This window comes from Phoxinus phoxinus (assembly GCF_949152265.1).
Source record: "Phoxinus phoxinus genome assembly, chromosome: 24".
In the NCBI taxonomy this organism is placed as follows: domain Eukaryota; kingdom Metazoa; phylum Chordata; class Actinopteri; order Cypriniformes; family Leuciscidae; genus Phoxinus; species Phoxinus phoxinus.
Genome location: NC_136899.1, coordinates 26,852,892 through 26,870,213, shown reverse-complemented (window position 1 = coordinate 26,870,213; position 17,322 = coordinate 26,852,892). Strand labels below are relative to the sequence as shown.

The following is a 17,322-nucleotide window of genomic DNA, read 5'->3' as shown; positions in this document are numbered from 1 at the left end:
ACTGGGAGAGCGACTCTGAGCAACGAACAGTATCAGGAAGGCTATTCCAGAGTTTTGGAGCTAAATGTGAGAATGCTCTCCCTCCTTTGGTGGACTTAGATATCCTAGGTATAACCAAAAGCCTCAAATTTAGCGATCTTAAAGAGCGCGATGGATTATAGGGCGATAGAAGATCCGTTAAATAAACTGGAGCTAAGCCGTTTAGGGCTTTATAAGTCAGTAACAATACCTTATAATTAATACGGAACTTTATAGGTAACCAGTGTAGAGATGATAAGATCGGTGTTATATGATCATATTTTCTTGATCTGGTAAGAACTCTAGCGGCTGCATTTTGGACTAACTGTAGCTTGTTTATTGAGGATGCAGGACAACCAGCTAATAGAGCATTACAGTAATCTAGTCTCGAGGTCATGAATGCATGAACTAACTTTTCTGCATCAGAAACTGATAGCATATTACGTAGCTTAGCAATGTTTCTAAGGTGGAAAAATGCCGTTTTTGTAACATATGAAATATGATTTTTAAAAGACAGGTCGCACCACACAACATCATCATCTCCTCATCTCCTCCTCCTCATCATCATCTCCTCATCTCCTCCTCATCATCATCTCCTCATCTCCTCCTCATCTCCTCCTCATCATCATCATCTCCTCATCTCCTCCTCATCATCATCTCCTCATCTCCTCCTCATCATCTCCTCCTCATCTCCTCCTCCTCATCTCCTCCTCATCTCCTCCTCATCATCTCCTCCTCATCTCCTCCTCCTCATCTCCTCCTCATCTCCTCCTCATCTCCTCCTCATCTCCTCCTCATCATCTCCTCCTCATCTCCTCCTCCTCATCTCCTCCTCATCTCCTCCTCATCTCCTCCTCATCTCCTCCTCATCTCCTCCTCCTCCTCATCTCCTCCTCATCATCTCCTCCTCATCTCCTCCTCATCATCTCCTCCTCATCATCTCCTCCTCATCTCCTCATCATCATCATCTCCTCATCTCCTCCTCATCTCCTCCTCCTCATCTCCTCCTCATCATCTCCTCCTCATCTCCTCCTCCTCATCTCCTCATCATCTCCTCCTCATCTCCTCCTCATCTCCTCCTCCTCCTCATCATCTCCTCCTCATCTCCTCCTCATCATCTCCTCCTCCTCCTCATCATCTCCTCCTCATCTCCTCATCATCTCCTCCTCATCTCCTCATCATCATCATCTCCTCATCTCCTCCTCATCTCCTCCTCCTCATCTCCTCCTCATCATCTCCTCCTCATCTCCTCCTCATCTCCTCCTCCTCCTCATCTCCTCCTCATCATCTCCTCCTCCTCCTCATCATCTCCTCCTCATCTCCTCATCATCATCTCCTCCTCATCTCCTCATCATCATCTCCTCCTCCTCCTCATCATCATCTCCTCCTCATCTCCTCATCATCATCTCCTCCTCATCTCCTCCTCATCATCTCCTCCTCCTCCTCATCATCTCCTCCTCATCTCCTCATCATCATCATCTCCTCATCTCCTCCTCATCTCCTCCTCATCATCTCCTCCTCATCTCCTCATCATCATCTCCTCATCATTATCATCTCCTCATCTCCTCCTCATTATCTCCTCATCTCCTCATCTCCTCCTCATCTCCTCATCATCATCTCCTCATCATCATCTCATCATCATCTCCTCCTCATCTCCTCCTCATCATCTCCTCATCTCCTCATCATCATCTCCTCATCATCATCTCCTCCTCATCATCTCCTCCTCATCATCTCCTCATCTCCTCCTCCTCATCTCCTCATCTCCTCCTCATCTCCTCATCATCATCTCATCATCATCTCCTCCTCCTCATCTCCTCCTCATCTCCTCCTCATCATCATCATCTCCTCATCTCCTCCTCATCTCCTCATCATCATCTCCTCATCTCCTCCTCATCTCCTCATCATCATCTCCTCATCTCCTCCTCATCTCCTCCTCCTCCTCCTCATCTCCTCATCTCCTCCTCATCTCCTCCTCATCTCCTCCTCATCATCATCATCTCCTCCTCATCTCCTCATCATCATCTCCTCATCTCCTCATCATCTCCTCCTCATCTCCTCATCATCATCTCCTCCTCATCTCCTCATCATCATCTCCTCATCATCATCATCATCTCCTCATCTCCTCCTCATCTCCTCATCATCTCCTCCTCCTCATCTCCTCATCATCTCCTCCTCCTCCTCATCATCATCTCCTCCTCATCTCCTCCTCCTCCTCATCATCATCTCCTCATCATCATCATCTCCTCATCTCCTCCTCATCTCCTCCTCATATCCTCATCATCTCCTCCTCCTCCTCATCATCATCTCCTCCTCATCTCCTCCTCCTCCTCATCATCATCTCCTCATCATCATCATCTCCTCATCTCATCCTCATCTCCTCCTCATCTCCTCATCATCATCTCCTCCTCATCTCCTCATCATCATCTCCTCCTCATCTCCTCCTCCTCATCATCATCTCCTCATCTCCTCCTCATCTCCTCATCATCTCCTCCTCCTCCTCATCATCATCTCCTCATCTCCTCATCATCATCATCATCTCCTCATCATCATCATCTCCTCCCCATCTCCTCATCATCATCTACTAAAATGGCCCCCACAGTCACCAGATCTCAACCCAATAGAGCTTCTTTGGGATGTGGTGGAACGGGAGCTTCGTGCCCTGGATGTGCATCCCACAAATCTCCATCAACTGCAAGATGCTATCCTATCAATATGGGCCAACATTTCTAAAGAATGCTTTCAGCACCTTGCTGAATCAATGGCACGTAGAATTAAGGCAGTTCTGAAGGCGAAAGGGGTTCAAACACAGTATTAGCACCAGTGCAGCAGTGATGATGTGGGTCTGTCAGAAGCTTCTGTAAGCAGAGTGATCACACTAACATGACAGACTTTCAGAACCTCTTATTGTGTCGCAGTTCATCTCCTCTCCACTGGACATTCCCACCTTGCAGGCTCAAAAAACTGCATTTATGAATATAGCAGGCTTCCCTGGTGCGCACAAGCAGGGGAATGAACCGTTAATAATTTATTATTAACCGCTATAAGCTGCACGTCTGCTTCTTGCCCTGTGCTGTGAGTCGTGACACCCGGCCCGCCTTGTGTTCGTCCACTAACTGCTAACAGTAAACACTGCTCCTCTGTCCAGTCGGGCTTTCTCGGCCTTCTTGTTTTTTATTCCAGTTTTGCTATATTAAAGCCAACATTCAAAACATCACTTAAATAGACAGCAATCAGTGTAACTGGAAAGACTGGAGCAATTTGTATCATTCTAATCAAATACCTTAGGAATTAACAGCATGGTAAAAAAAAAAAGAAAAAGGATTGACATACATATACATACAGAACAAGTATTTGATACACTGCCGATTTTGCAGGTTTTCCCACTTACAAAGCATGAAGAGGTCTGTCATTTTTATCTATGATTTTTAAATAATTAATTTGCTTTTCATTGCATGACATAAGTATTTAATCACCTACCAATCAGTAAGAGTTCTGGCCCTCACAGACCTGTTACTTTTTCTTTAAGAGCCTGTATTAACTGCACCTGTTTGAACTCGTTACCTGTATAAAAGACACCTGTCCACACACTCAATCAAACAGACACCTGTCCACACACTCATTCAAACAGACACCTGTCCACACACTCAATCAAACAGACACCTGTCCACACACTCAATCAAACAGACACCTGTCCACACACTCATTCAAACAGACACCTGTCCACACACTCAATCAAACAGACACCTGTCCACACACTCAATCAAACAGACACCTGTCCACACACTCAATCAAACAGACACCTGTCCACACACTCAATCAAACAGACACCTGTCCACACACTCAATCAAACAGACACCTGTCCGCACACTCAATCAAACAGACACCTGTCCGCACACTCAATCAAACAGACACCTGTCCACACACTCAATCAAACAGACTCCTGTCCACACACTCAATCAAACAGACACCTGTCCACACACTCAATCAAACACACACCTGTCCACACACTCAATCAAACAGACACCTGTCCACACACTCAATCAAACAGACACCTGTCCACACACTCAATCAAACAGACACCTGTCCACACACTCAATCAAACAGACACCTGTCCACACACTCAATCAAACAGACACCTGTCCGCACACTCAATCAAACAGACACCTGTCCGCACACTCAATCAAACAGACACCTGTCCGCACACTCAATCAAACAGACACCTGTCCGCACACTCAATCAAACAGACACCTGTCCGCACACTCAATCAAACAGACACCTGTCCGCACACTCAATCAAACAGACACCTGTCCACACACTCAATCAAACAGACACCTGTCCACACACTCGATCAAACAGACACCTGTCCACACACTCGATCAAACAGACACCCGTCCACACACTCAATCAAACAGACACCTGTCCACACACTCGATCAAACAGACACCCGTCCACACACTCAATCAAACAGACACCTGTCCACACACTCAATCAAACAGACACCCGTCCACACACTCAATCAAACAGACACCTGTCCACACACTCAATCAAACAGACACCTGTCCACACACTCAATCAAACAGACACCTGTCCACACACTCATTCAAACAGACACCTGTCCACACACTCAATCAAACAGACACCTGTCCACACACTCAATCAAACAGACACCTGTCCACACACTCAATCAAACAGACACCTGTCCGCACACTCAATCAAACAGACACCTGTCCGCACACTCAATCAAACAGACACCTGTCCGCACACTCAATCAAACAGACACCTGTCCACACACTCAATCAAACAGACACCTGTCCACACACTCAATCAAACAGACACCTGTCCACACACTCAATCAAACAGACACCTGTCCGCACACTCAATCAAACAGACACCTGTCCGCACACTCAATCAAACAGACACCTGTCCGCACACTCAATCAAACAGACACCTGTCCGCACACTCAATCAAACAGACACCTGTCCGCACACTCAATCAAACAGACACCTGTCCACACACTCAATCAAACAGACACCTGTCCACACACTCAATCAAACAGATACCTGTCCACACACTCAATCAAACAGACACCTGTCCACACACTCAATCAAACAGACACCTGTCCACACACTCAATCAAACAGACTCCTGTCCACACACTCAATCACACAGACACCTGTCCACACACTCAATCAAACAGACTCCTGTCCACACACTCAATCACACAGACACCTGTCCACTCACTCAATCAAACAGACACCTGTCCACACACTCAATCAAACAGACTCCTGTCCACACACTCAATCACACAGACACCTGTCCACTCACTCAATCAAACAGACACCTGTCCACTCACTCAATCAAACAGACACCTGTCCACACACTCGATCAAACAGACACCTGTCCACACACTCAATCAAACAGACACCTGTCCACTCACTCAATCAAACAGACACCTGTCCACACACTCAATCAAACAGACACCTGTCCACACACTCAATCAAACAGACACCTGTCCACACACTCAATCAAACAGACTCCTGTCCACACACTCAATCACACAGACACCTGTCCACTCACTCAATCAAACAGACACCTGTCCACTCACTCAATCAAACAGACACCTGTCCACACACTCAATCACACAGACACCTGTCCACTCACTCAATCAAACAGACACCTGTCCACACACTCAATCAAACAGACACCTGTCCACACACTCAATCAAACAGACACCTGTCCACACACTCGATCAAACAGACACCTGTCCACACACTCAATCAAACAGACACCTGTCCACACACTCAATCAAACAGACACCTGTCCACACACTCAATCAAACAGACACCTGTCCACACACTCAATCAAACAGACACCTGTCCACACACTCAATCAAACAGACACCTGTCCACACACTCGATCAAACAGACACCTGTCCACACACTCAATCAAACAGACTCCTGTCCACACACTCAATCAAACAGACACCTGTCCACACACTCAATCAAACAGACACCTGTCCACACACTCAATCAAACAGACACCTGTCCACACACTCGATCAAACAGACACCTGTCCACACACTCAATCAAACAGACACCTGTCCACACACTCGATCAAACAGACACCTGTCCACACACTCAATCAAACAGACACCTGTCCACACACTCGATCAAACAGATACCTGTCCACACACTCAATCAAACAGACTCCTGTCCACACACTCAATCAAACAGACACCTGTCCACACACTCAATCAAACAGACACCTGTCCACACACTCAATCAAACAGACACCTGTCAACACACTCAATCAAACAGACTCCTGTCCACACACTCAATCAAACAGACACCTGTCCACTCACTCAATCAAACAGACACCTGTCCACACACTCGATCAAACAGACACCTGTCCACACACTCGATCAAACAGACACCTGTCCACACACTCGATCAAACAGACACCTGTCCACACACTCGATCAAACAGACACCTGTCCACACACTCAATCAAACAGACACCTGTCCACACACTCAATCAAACAGACACCTGTCCACACATTCAATCAAACAGACACCTGTCCACACACTCGATCAAACAGACACCTGTCCACACACTCAATCAAACAGACACCTGTCCACACACTCGATCAAACAGACACCTGTCCACACACTCAATCAAACAGACTCCTGTCCACACACTCAATCAAACAGACACCTGTCCACACACTCAATCAAACAGACACCTGTCCACACACTCGATCAAACAGACACCTGTCCACACACTCAATCAAACAGACACCTGTCCACACACTCGATCAAACAGACACCTGTCCACACACTCAATCAAACAGACACCTGTCCACACACTCGATCAAACAGATACCTGTCCACACACTCAATCAAACAGACTCCTGTCCACACACTCAATCAAACAGACACCTGTCCACACACTCAATCAAACAGACACCTGTCCACACACTCAATCAAACAGACACCTGTCCACACACTCAATCAAACAGACTCCTGTCCACACACTCAATCAAACAGACACCTGTCCACTCACTCAATCAAACAGACACCTGTCCACACACTCGATCAAACAGACACCTGTCCACACACTCGATCAAACAGACACCTGTCCACACACTCGATCAAACAGACACCTGTCCACACACTCGATCAAACAGACACCTGTCCACACACTCGATCAAACAGACACCTGTCCACACACTCAATCAAACAGACACCTGTCCACACACTCAATCAAACAGACACCTGTCCACACACTCAATCAAACAGACTCCTGTCCACACACTCAATCAAACAGACACCTGTCCACACACTCAATCAAACAGACACCTGTCCACACACTCAATCAAACAGACACCTGTCCACACACTCAATTAAACAGACACCTGTCCACACACTCAATCAAACAGACACCTGTCCACACACTCAATCAAACAGACACCTGTCCACACACTCGATCAAACAGACACCTGTCCACACACTCGATCAAACAGACACCTGTCCACACACTCAATCAAACAGACACCTGTCCACACACTCGATCAAACAGACACCTGTCCACACACTCAATCAAACAGACACCCGTCCACACACTCAATCAAACAGACACCTGTCCACACACTCGATCAAACAGACACCTGTCCACACACTCAATCAAACAGACACCCGTCCACACACTCAATCAAACAGACACCTGTCCACACACTCGATCAAACAGACACCTGTCCACACACTCAATCAAACAGACACCCGTCCACACACTCACTCAAACAGACTCCTGTCCACACACTCAATCACACAGACACCTGTCCACACACTCAATCAAACAGACACCTGTCCACTCACTCAATCAAACAGACACCTGTCCACACACTCAATCAAACAGACACCTGTCCACACACTCAACCAAACAGACACCTGTCCACACACTCAATCAAACAGACACCTGTCCACACACTCAATCAAACAGACACCTGTCCACACACTCAATCAAACAGACACCCGTCCACACACTCAATCACACAGACACCTGTCCACACACTCAATCAAACAGACACCTGTCCACACACTCGATCAAACAGACACCCGTCCACACACTCACTCAAACAGACACCTGTCCACACACTCAATCAAACAGACACCTGTCCACACACTCAATCAAACAGACACCTGTCCACACACTCAATAAAACAGACACCTGTCCACACACTCGATCAAACAGACACCTGTCCACACACTCAATCAAACAGACACCTGTCCACACACTCGATCAAACAGACACCTGTCCACACACTCAATCAAACAGACTCCTGTCCACACACTCAATCAAACAGACACCTGTCCACACACTCAATCAAACAGACTCCAACCTCTCCACAATGGCCAAGACCAGAGAACTTATAACAATAAAAGCTAAATATTATAATAAATATTAATGTGTCAATATTACTAAACTGAGGAATATATTTGAGGGCAGCAGGCGTACAGGTATACTACACCAAGACTCGTGTTATGAACGGGAGAAAGGGCATTAATGCGCAATATGGTGGAATAAGCCCCGCCTCCTAAATAAAAGAGCCAATCGCTGACTGCTTTGAGGATTTAGAAAGAACATGTATGAGACAGCTGGTGTTGGATTTCAGAAATATAATGTTAATCTTGCTGAGCAGCTTTGGAGAATCTGCTGTTTTGATGCAGGACTGGAACAGCGTCTCAAAGATGGCCGCCGAGTGGAAGGGACTGTGGCGATAATGAACTACGCTTGACAGATGGCAGGATTAAGTGGAGCGAATGTCAGAGCGAATGTTTTCCGGCATAATGAGATCTGTGGAGTGGATGCATAGTGATTGTGGAGCGCTGAGTGAATGTTAGCTAATAAAATAAGAGAGATGAACAAAACCACTGTTTTAATGTCCACAGGGGTCAATCATGTTATCCCTTTAAACTCACCAACATGACATATTTAAAAGTTTTTCCTTGAAGAAAAATGTCTTAATGCCTTAAAATATCTTGAATGTAACTCGACACCCTTGCCTCATTTGGTATGCGCAGTTCTATAAATATGCAAATGAGCCCCGCCTCCACTCACTCACACACTCAGAGGTCCACTGGTTGACGATCACACGTTGATCTGATTGGTTAGTTGTGACAGTACGAGAGTTTGAGAGGAAAAGTGAGAGTACTTACATGAAATAGATGGGGTATCCTCCTTCAAAATACCAGCAATACTTCTTTGCTTCTATGCACTGCAAAAAAGACAAAAAAAAATAAAGATACATATAATTGACTATTATAAATTATATATAGACAATGTTCTAAAAATGTTACAAAATTATTATTATTTTTTAATTATTATTATTATAATTGAAATAATCTACCACATCCTGGGTAAATCAATTCGATTGTGTACATACTTTACTTTCATTATTCAGACATACTTCTTTTGTCACTGTTGTTTTTCCTAAACTACTATATAGTTGGGAATTATATGATTTGATTATTACACTTGATCAATCACAACACACTGCTCCAGCCGACCAATTAGAGCACAGTGTGCTTTTCAGGAGGAGGTTCTTCATAGAGACAGGAAGTAAACAGAGCGTTACTGACAGACTGGGAAGAGAGGAGCCGCAACAATGGAGAATATGAGGAGAATAATCAACATTCAGGCAGGAAAACAACTCCTATTTGTATTCATGTAGAATATTGCACTGGTTTCATCTTTTTTGTGCGTTGATTCCCCAAATAAATGTTGAGAGACATTCTGCGACGACGATATGAAAGTCTAGAAGAGGCATTCAACAAAAACTTGTGATGATCAAACCTTCCTGAAAAGCAGAACCAGAGAGTCAGCATTTAAAGGTATAATGGGCGAATGTATAATTCTGAAGTAAAAGCGGCACAGACTGAACAGACGCGGTCAGGATCTCACTCCTACACTCATCCATGAACACAGCACTCAATGTGCCGGGAAATATGCATTTCTGTACAGATTTTTCATAGCTGTGTTTTGAATTACGCACTGCATTATTGAATGAAGGAAATAATCCAGGCAGAAAATGACCCGCACCTTTACCTTCTTCTAAACACGAGCATCTTGAGCATCAGATCATCATATTATACTGATTTCTGAAGGATCATGTGACACTGAAGGCTGGATAAATAGCGTACACTTTGGTGTACATATATAACATACCATGGAAAACACCCTGTTGTTCTGCTGCTTATTTATTACAGGATAAACAGAGTTTAAACTCTATTTGTGTAACGAGCATCAGATTAGACGAGGCGATTCTCCGCCGCATTAGTCATGTGACTAACACTGAAGAGTAGCGAGCTCAAGGTTTACACGCATTAGTCATGTGACTCACACAGAAGAGTAGCGAGCTCAAGGTTTACACGCATTAGTCATGTGACTCACACAGAAGAGTAGCGAGCTCAAGGTTTACACGCATTAGTCATGTGACTCACACTGAAGAGTAGCGAGCTCAAGGTTTACACGCATTAGTCATGTGACTCACACTGAAGAGTAGCGAGCTCAAGGTTTACACGCATTAGTCATGTGACTCACACAGAAGAGTAGCGAGCTCAAGGTTTACACGCATTAGTCATGTGACTCACACAGAAGAGTAGCGAGCTCAAGGTTTACACGCATTAGTCATGTGACTCACACTGAAGAGTAGCGAGCTCAAGGTTTACACACATTAGTCATGTGACTAACACTGAAGAGTAGCGAGCTCAAGGTTTACACGCATTAGTCATGTGACTCACACTGAAGAGTAGCGAGCTCAAGGTTTACACGCATTAGTCATGTGACTCACACTAAAGAGTAGCGAGCTCAAGGTTTACACGCATTAGTCATGTGACTCACACTGAAGAGTAGCGAGCTCAAGGTTTACACGCATTAGTCATGTGACTCACACTGAAGAGTAGCGAGCTCAAGGTTTACACGCATTAGTCATGTGACTAACACTGAAGAGTAGCGAGCTCAAGGTTTACACGCATTAGTCATGTGACTCACACAGAAGAGTAGCGAGCTCAAGGTTTACATGCATTAGTCATGTGACTCACACTGAAGAGTAGCGAGCTCAAGGTTTACACGCATTAGTCATGTGACTCACACAGAAGAGTAGCGAGCTCAAGGTTTACACGCATTAGTCATGTGACTCACACAGAAGAGTAGCGAGCTCAAGGTTTACACGCATTAGTCATGTGACTCACACTGAAGAGTAGCGAGCTCAAGGTTTACACGCATTAGTCATGTGACTCACACAGAAGAGTAGCGAGCTCAAGGTTTACACGCATTAGTCATGTGACTCACACTGAAGAGTAGCGAGCTCAAGGTTTACACACATTAGTCATGTGACTAACACTGAAGAGTAGCGAGCTCAAGGTTTACACGCATTAGTCATGTGACTCACACTAAAGAGTAGCGAGCTCAAGGTTTACACGCATTAGTCATGTGACTCACACTGAAGAGTAGCGAGCTCAAGGTTTACACGCATTAGTCATGTGACTCACACTGAAGAGTAGCGAGCTCAAGGTTTACACGCATTAGTCATGTGACTCACTCAGAAGAGTAGCGAGTTCAAGGTTTACACGCATTAGTCATGTGACTCACACAGAAGAGTAGCGAGCTCAAGGTTTACACGCATTAGTCATGTGACTCACACAGAAGAGTAGCGAGCTCAAGGTTTACACGCATTAGTCATGTGACTCACACAGAAGAGTAGCGAGCTCAAGGTTTACACGCATTAGTCATGTGACTCACACAGAAGAGTAGCGAGCTCAAGGTTTACACGCATTAGTCATGTGACTCACACAGAAGAGTAGCGAGCTCAAGGTTTACACGCATTAGTCATGTGACTAACACTGAAGAGTAGCGAGCTCAAGGTTTACACGCATTAGTCATGTGACTCACACTGAAGAGTAGCGAGCTCAAGGTTTACACGCATTAGTCATGTGACTCACACAGAAGAGTAGCGAGCTCAAGGTTTACACGCATTAGTCATGTGACTCACACAGAAGAGTAGCGAGCTCAAGGTTTACACACATTTGTCATGTGACTCACACAGAAGAGTAGCGAGCTCAAGGTTTACACGCATTAGTCATGTGACTCACACAGAAGAGTAGCGAGCTCAAGATTTACACGCATTAGTCATGTGACTCACACTGAAGAGTAGCGAGCTCAAGGTTTACACGCATTAGTCATGTGACTCACACAGAAGAGTAGCGAGCTCAAGGTTTACACGCATTAGTCATGTGACTCACACAGAAGAGTAGCGAGCTCAAGGTTTACACGCATTAGTCATGTGACTCACACAGAAGAGTAGCGAGCTCAAGGTTTACACGCATTAGTCATGTGACTCACACAGAAGAGTAGCGAGCTCAAGGTTTACACACATTTGTCATGTGACTCACACAGAAGAGTAGCGAGCTCAAGGTTTACACGCATTAGTCATGTGACTCACACAGAAGAGTAGCGAGCTCAAGGTTTACACGCATTAGTCATGTGACTCACACAGAAGAGTAGCGAGCTCAAGGTTTACACGCATTAGTCATGTGACTCACACAGAAGAGTAGCGAGCTCAAGGTTTACACGCATTAGTCATGTGACTCACACAGAAGAGTAGCGAGCTCAAGGTTTACACGCATTAGTCATGTGACTCACACAGAAGAGTAGCGAGCTCAAGGTTTACACACATTTGTCATGTGACTCACACTGAAGAGTAGCGAGCTCAAGGTTTACACACATTTGTCATGTGACTCACACTGAAGAGTAGCGAGCTCAAGGTTTACACGCATTAATCATGTGACTCACACAGAAGAGTAGCGAGCTCAAGGTTTACACGCATTAGTCATGTGACTCACACAGAAGAGTAGCGAGCTCAAGGTTTACACGCATTAGTCATGTGACTCACACAGAAGAGTAGCGAGCTCAAGGTTTACACGCATTAGTCATGTGACTCACACAGAAGAGTAGCGAGCTCAAGGTTTACACGCATTAGTCATGTGACTCACACAGAAGAGTAGCGAGCTCAAGGTTTACACGCATTAGTCATGTGACTCACACAGAAGAGTAGCGAGCTCAAGGTTTACACGCATTAGTCATGTGACTCACACAGAAGAGTAGCGAGCTCAAGGTTTACACGCATTAGTCATGTGACTCACACAGAAGAGTAGCGAGCTCAAGGTTTACACACATTTGTCATGTGACTCACACTGAAGAGTAGCGAGCTCAAGGTTTACACACATTTGTCATGTGACTCACACTGAAGAGTAGCGAGCTCAAGGTTTACACGCATTAATCATGTGACTCACACTGAAGAGTAGCGAGCTCAAGGTTTACACGCATTAGTCATGTGACTCACACAGAAGAGTAGCGAGCTCAAGGTTTACACGCATTAGTCATGTGACTAACACTGAAGAGTAGCGAGCTCAAGGTTTACACGCATTAGTCATGTGACTAACACTGAAGAGTAGCGAGCTCAAGGTTTACACGCATTAGTCATGTGACTCACACTGAAGAGTAGCGAGCTCAAGGTTTACACGCATTAGTCATGTGACTCACTCAGAAGAGTAGCGAGTTCAAGGTTTACACGCATTAGTCATGTGACTCACACAGAAGAGTAGCGAGCTCAAGGTTTACACGCATTAGTCATGTGACTCACACAGAAGAGTAGCGAGCTCAAGGTTTACACGCATTAGTCATGTGACTCACACAGAAGAGTAGCGAGCTCAAGGTTTACACGCATTAGTCATGTGACTCACACAGAAGAGTAGCGAGCTCAAGGTTTACACGCATTAGTCATGTGACTCACACAGAAGAGTAGCGAGCTCAAGGTTTACACGCATTAGTCATGTGACTAACACTGAAGAGTAGCGAGCTCAAGGTTTACACGCATTAGTCATGTGACTCACACTGAAGAGTAGCGAGCTCAAGGTTTACACGCATTAGTCATGTGACTCACACAGAAGAGTAGCGAGCTCAAGGTTTACACGCATTAGTCATGTGACTCACACAGAAGAGTAGCGAGCTCAAGGTTTACACACATTTGTCATGTGACTCACACAGAAGAGTAGCGAGCTCAAGGTTTACACGCATTAGTCATGTGACTCACACAGAAGAGTAGCGAGCTCAAGATTTACACGCATTAGTCATGTGACTCACACTGAAGAGTAGCGAGCTCAAGGTTTACACGCATTAGTCATGTGACTCACACAGAAGAGTAGCGAGCTCAAGGTTTACACGCATTAGTCATGTGACTCACACAGAAGAGTAGCGAGCTCAAGGTTTACACGCATTAGTCATGTGACTCACACAGAAGAGTAGCGAGCTCAAGGTTTACACGCATTAGTCATGTGACTCACACAGAAGAGTAGCGAGCTCAAGGTTTACACACATTTGTCATGTGACTCACACAGAAGAGTAGCGAGCTCAAGGTTTACACGCATTAGTCATGTGACTCACACAGAAGAGTAGCGAGCTCAAGGTTTACACGCATTAGTCATGTGACTCACACAGAAGAGTAGCGAGCTCAAGGTTTACACGCATTAGTCATGTGACTCACACAGAAGAGTAGCGAGCTCAAGGTTTACACGCATTAGTCATGTGACTCACACAGAAGAGTAGCGAGCTCAAGGTTTACACGCATTAGTCATGTGACTCACACAGAAGAGTAGCGAGCTCAAGGTTTACACACATTTGTCATGTGACTCACACTGAAGAGTAGCGAGCTCAAGGTTTACACACATTTGTCATGTGACTCACACTGAAGAGTAGCGAGCTCAAGGTTTACACGCATTAATCATGTGACTCACACAGAAGAGTAGCGAGCTCAAGGTTTACACGCATTAGTCATGTGACTCACACAGAAGAGTAGCGAGCTCAAGGTTTACACGCATTAGTCATGTGACTCACACAGAAGAGTAGCGAGCTCAAGGTTTACACGCATTAGTCATGTGACTCACACAGAAGAGTAGCGAGCTCAAGGTTTACACGCATTAGTCATGTGACTCACACAGAAGAGTAGCGAGCTCAAGGTTTACACGCATTAGTCATGTGACTCACACAGAAGAGTAGCGAGCTCAAGGTTTACACGCATTAGTCATGTGACTCACACAGAAGAGTAGCGAGCTCAAGGTTTACACGCATTAGTCATGTGACTCACACAGAAGAGTAGCGAGCTCAAGGTTTACACACATTTGTCATGTGACTCACACTGAAGAGTAGCGAGCTCAAGGTTTACACACATTTGTCATGTGACTCACACTGAAGAGTAGCGAGCTCAAGGTTTACACGCATTAATCATGTGACTCACACTGAAGAGTAGCGAGCTCAAGGTTTACACGCATTAGTCATGTGACTCACACAGAAGAGTAGCGAGCTCAAGGTTTACACGCATTAGTCATGTGACTAACACTGAAGAGTAGCGAGCTCAAGGTTTACACGCATTAGTCATGTGACTCACACTGAAGAGTAGCGAGCTCAAGGTTTACACGCATTAGTCATGTGACTCACACTGAAGAGTAGCGAGCTCAAGGTTTACACGCATTAGTCATGTGACTCACACTGAAGAGTAGCGAGCTCAAGGTTTACACGCATTAGTCATGTGACTCACACTGAAGAGTAGCGAGCTCAAGGTTTACACGCATTAGTCATGTGACTCACACTGAAGAGTAGCGAGCTCAAGATTTACAGTGCAGATCTGGCAGTTCCACATTATGTATTAGACCAGCAAACGGTGCGCTCACGTGACGAATGCTCTGAAGCCTTGAGACGAGATCAACAGCAATCCTACGCTCGACTAGTGACGACTTCTGCACGCTCACCTAATCCATATTCATGCACTTCTGAGAACAGCTTGTTTGCAACACTAGCATAATAAATAGTGCTGGAAACCATTGCCGTGCTCGACTGGTGTTTTTGTCCAGATAAGCACTCAGCTGATGACAGTAGCTGACACACACACTGATATATATATGAGCAGCTCAGTGTCTCCTCGTGTCTCAGTGAGCAGATCCTGGACCTGCAGAGACTCTGATCGATCCAGTGCTTTATACAGCCGGAAGATTGCTTCTGCCAGGAGAATCAGGAAACTGGCAGAAGATGATCAGAGTAACGGCTTGATTTGCCCGAGGGATCGATGCGTGTGTGTGTGTGTCTGTGTGTGTGTGTGTGTGTGTGTGTGTGTGTGTGTGTGTGTGTGTGTGAGTGAGAGAGAGAAAGGTCACAGACGGGTAATTAACCCAGTGTCAGACGAGACCTTTCACTTCAACAACAACATCGCTTTACTGGGAACTTACGTAAGAAATGTTGCATATACACCTTAGAAACGCATTTTAAAACCGAAATCTGATCCTGATCCAGCGGGGCAGATTTCACCGACGCCGCCACAAGCTTTCTTTAGCATGCTAATCAGAGTTTATGTGCTAACCAGATCTATTATAGACACGGTTATATTTCTGTGACGTCGTGGCTGGAACAATGATAACCTCAGGCACTGATTATCTGCTGTATTTAATGTTAAAATTATTTATTGCGATTTTGATTATCATTTATAGCTGTACTGAAAGCAACAGTGGGTAATCACCTCAGATTTGGAAAATAAACAAAGGAAAGAAGAACATTCAAACTGTGAACAAACAAGTGTATAATATGACAAAAATATTATTTCAGTCGTACTATTTATGAATTTGACTATTTGGTTATCTGAGTGCATTTCACTTGCAGAGAGACTCCGCCCACACTCTCTTCTGATTGGCTGTAAGTTTTGATTGATTTGGTTGGAGTGCAGTTCACTTGCAGAGAGACTCCGCCCACACTCTCTTCTGATTGGCTGTAAGTTTTGATTGATTTGGTTGGAGTGCAGTTCACTTGCAGAGACTCCGCCCACAATCTCCTCTGATTGGCTGTGAGTTTTGATAGATTTGGTTGAAGTGCAGTGCACTTGCAGAGAGACTCCGCCCACACTCTCTTCTGATTGGCTGTAAGTTTTGATTGATTTGGCTGGAGTGCAGTTCACTTGCAGAGAGACTCCGCCCACACTCTCCTCTGATTGGCTGTAAGTTTTGATTGATTTGGTTGGAGTGCAGTTCACTTGCAGAGACTCCGCCCACAATCTCCTCTGATTGGCTGTGAGTTTTGATAGATTTGGTTGAAGTGCAGTGCACTTGCAGAGAGACTCCTCCCACACTCTCTTCTGATTGGCTGTAAGTTTTGATTGATTTGGTTGGAGTGCAGTTCACTTGCAGAGAGACTCCGCCCACACTCTCCTC

General features: G+C 45.3%; 1 protein-coding gene across 2 annotated transcripts in view; it reads right to left on the bottom strand.

Annotated features, from left to right (window-relative positions):
• vopp1b (VOPP1 WW domain binding protein b) overlaps positions 1 to 17,322 on the bottom strand; it is a 54,084-nt gene that overhangs the window by 20,316 nt on the left and 16,446 nt on the right. For both annotated transcript variants that reach the window (XR_013796409.1, XM_079602759.1), the window contains exon 2: positions 9,232 to 9,290. Coding sequence is in view for 1 of the 2 variants with exons in the window: in XM_079602759.1 (XP_079458885.1) it covers positions 9,232 to 9,290 (59 nt within the window). In the remaining variant the exon portion in view is untranslated. The remainder of the gene's footprint in view (positions 1 to 9,231; positions 9,291 to 17,322) is intronic.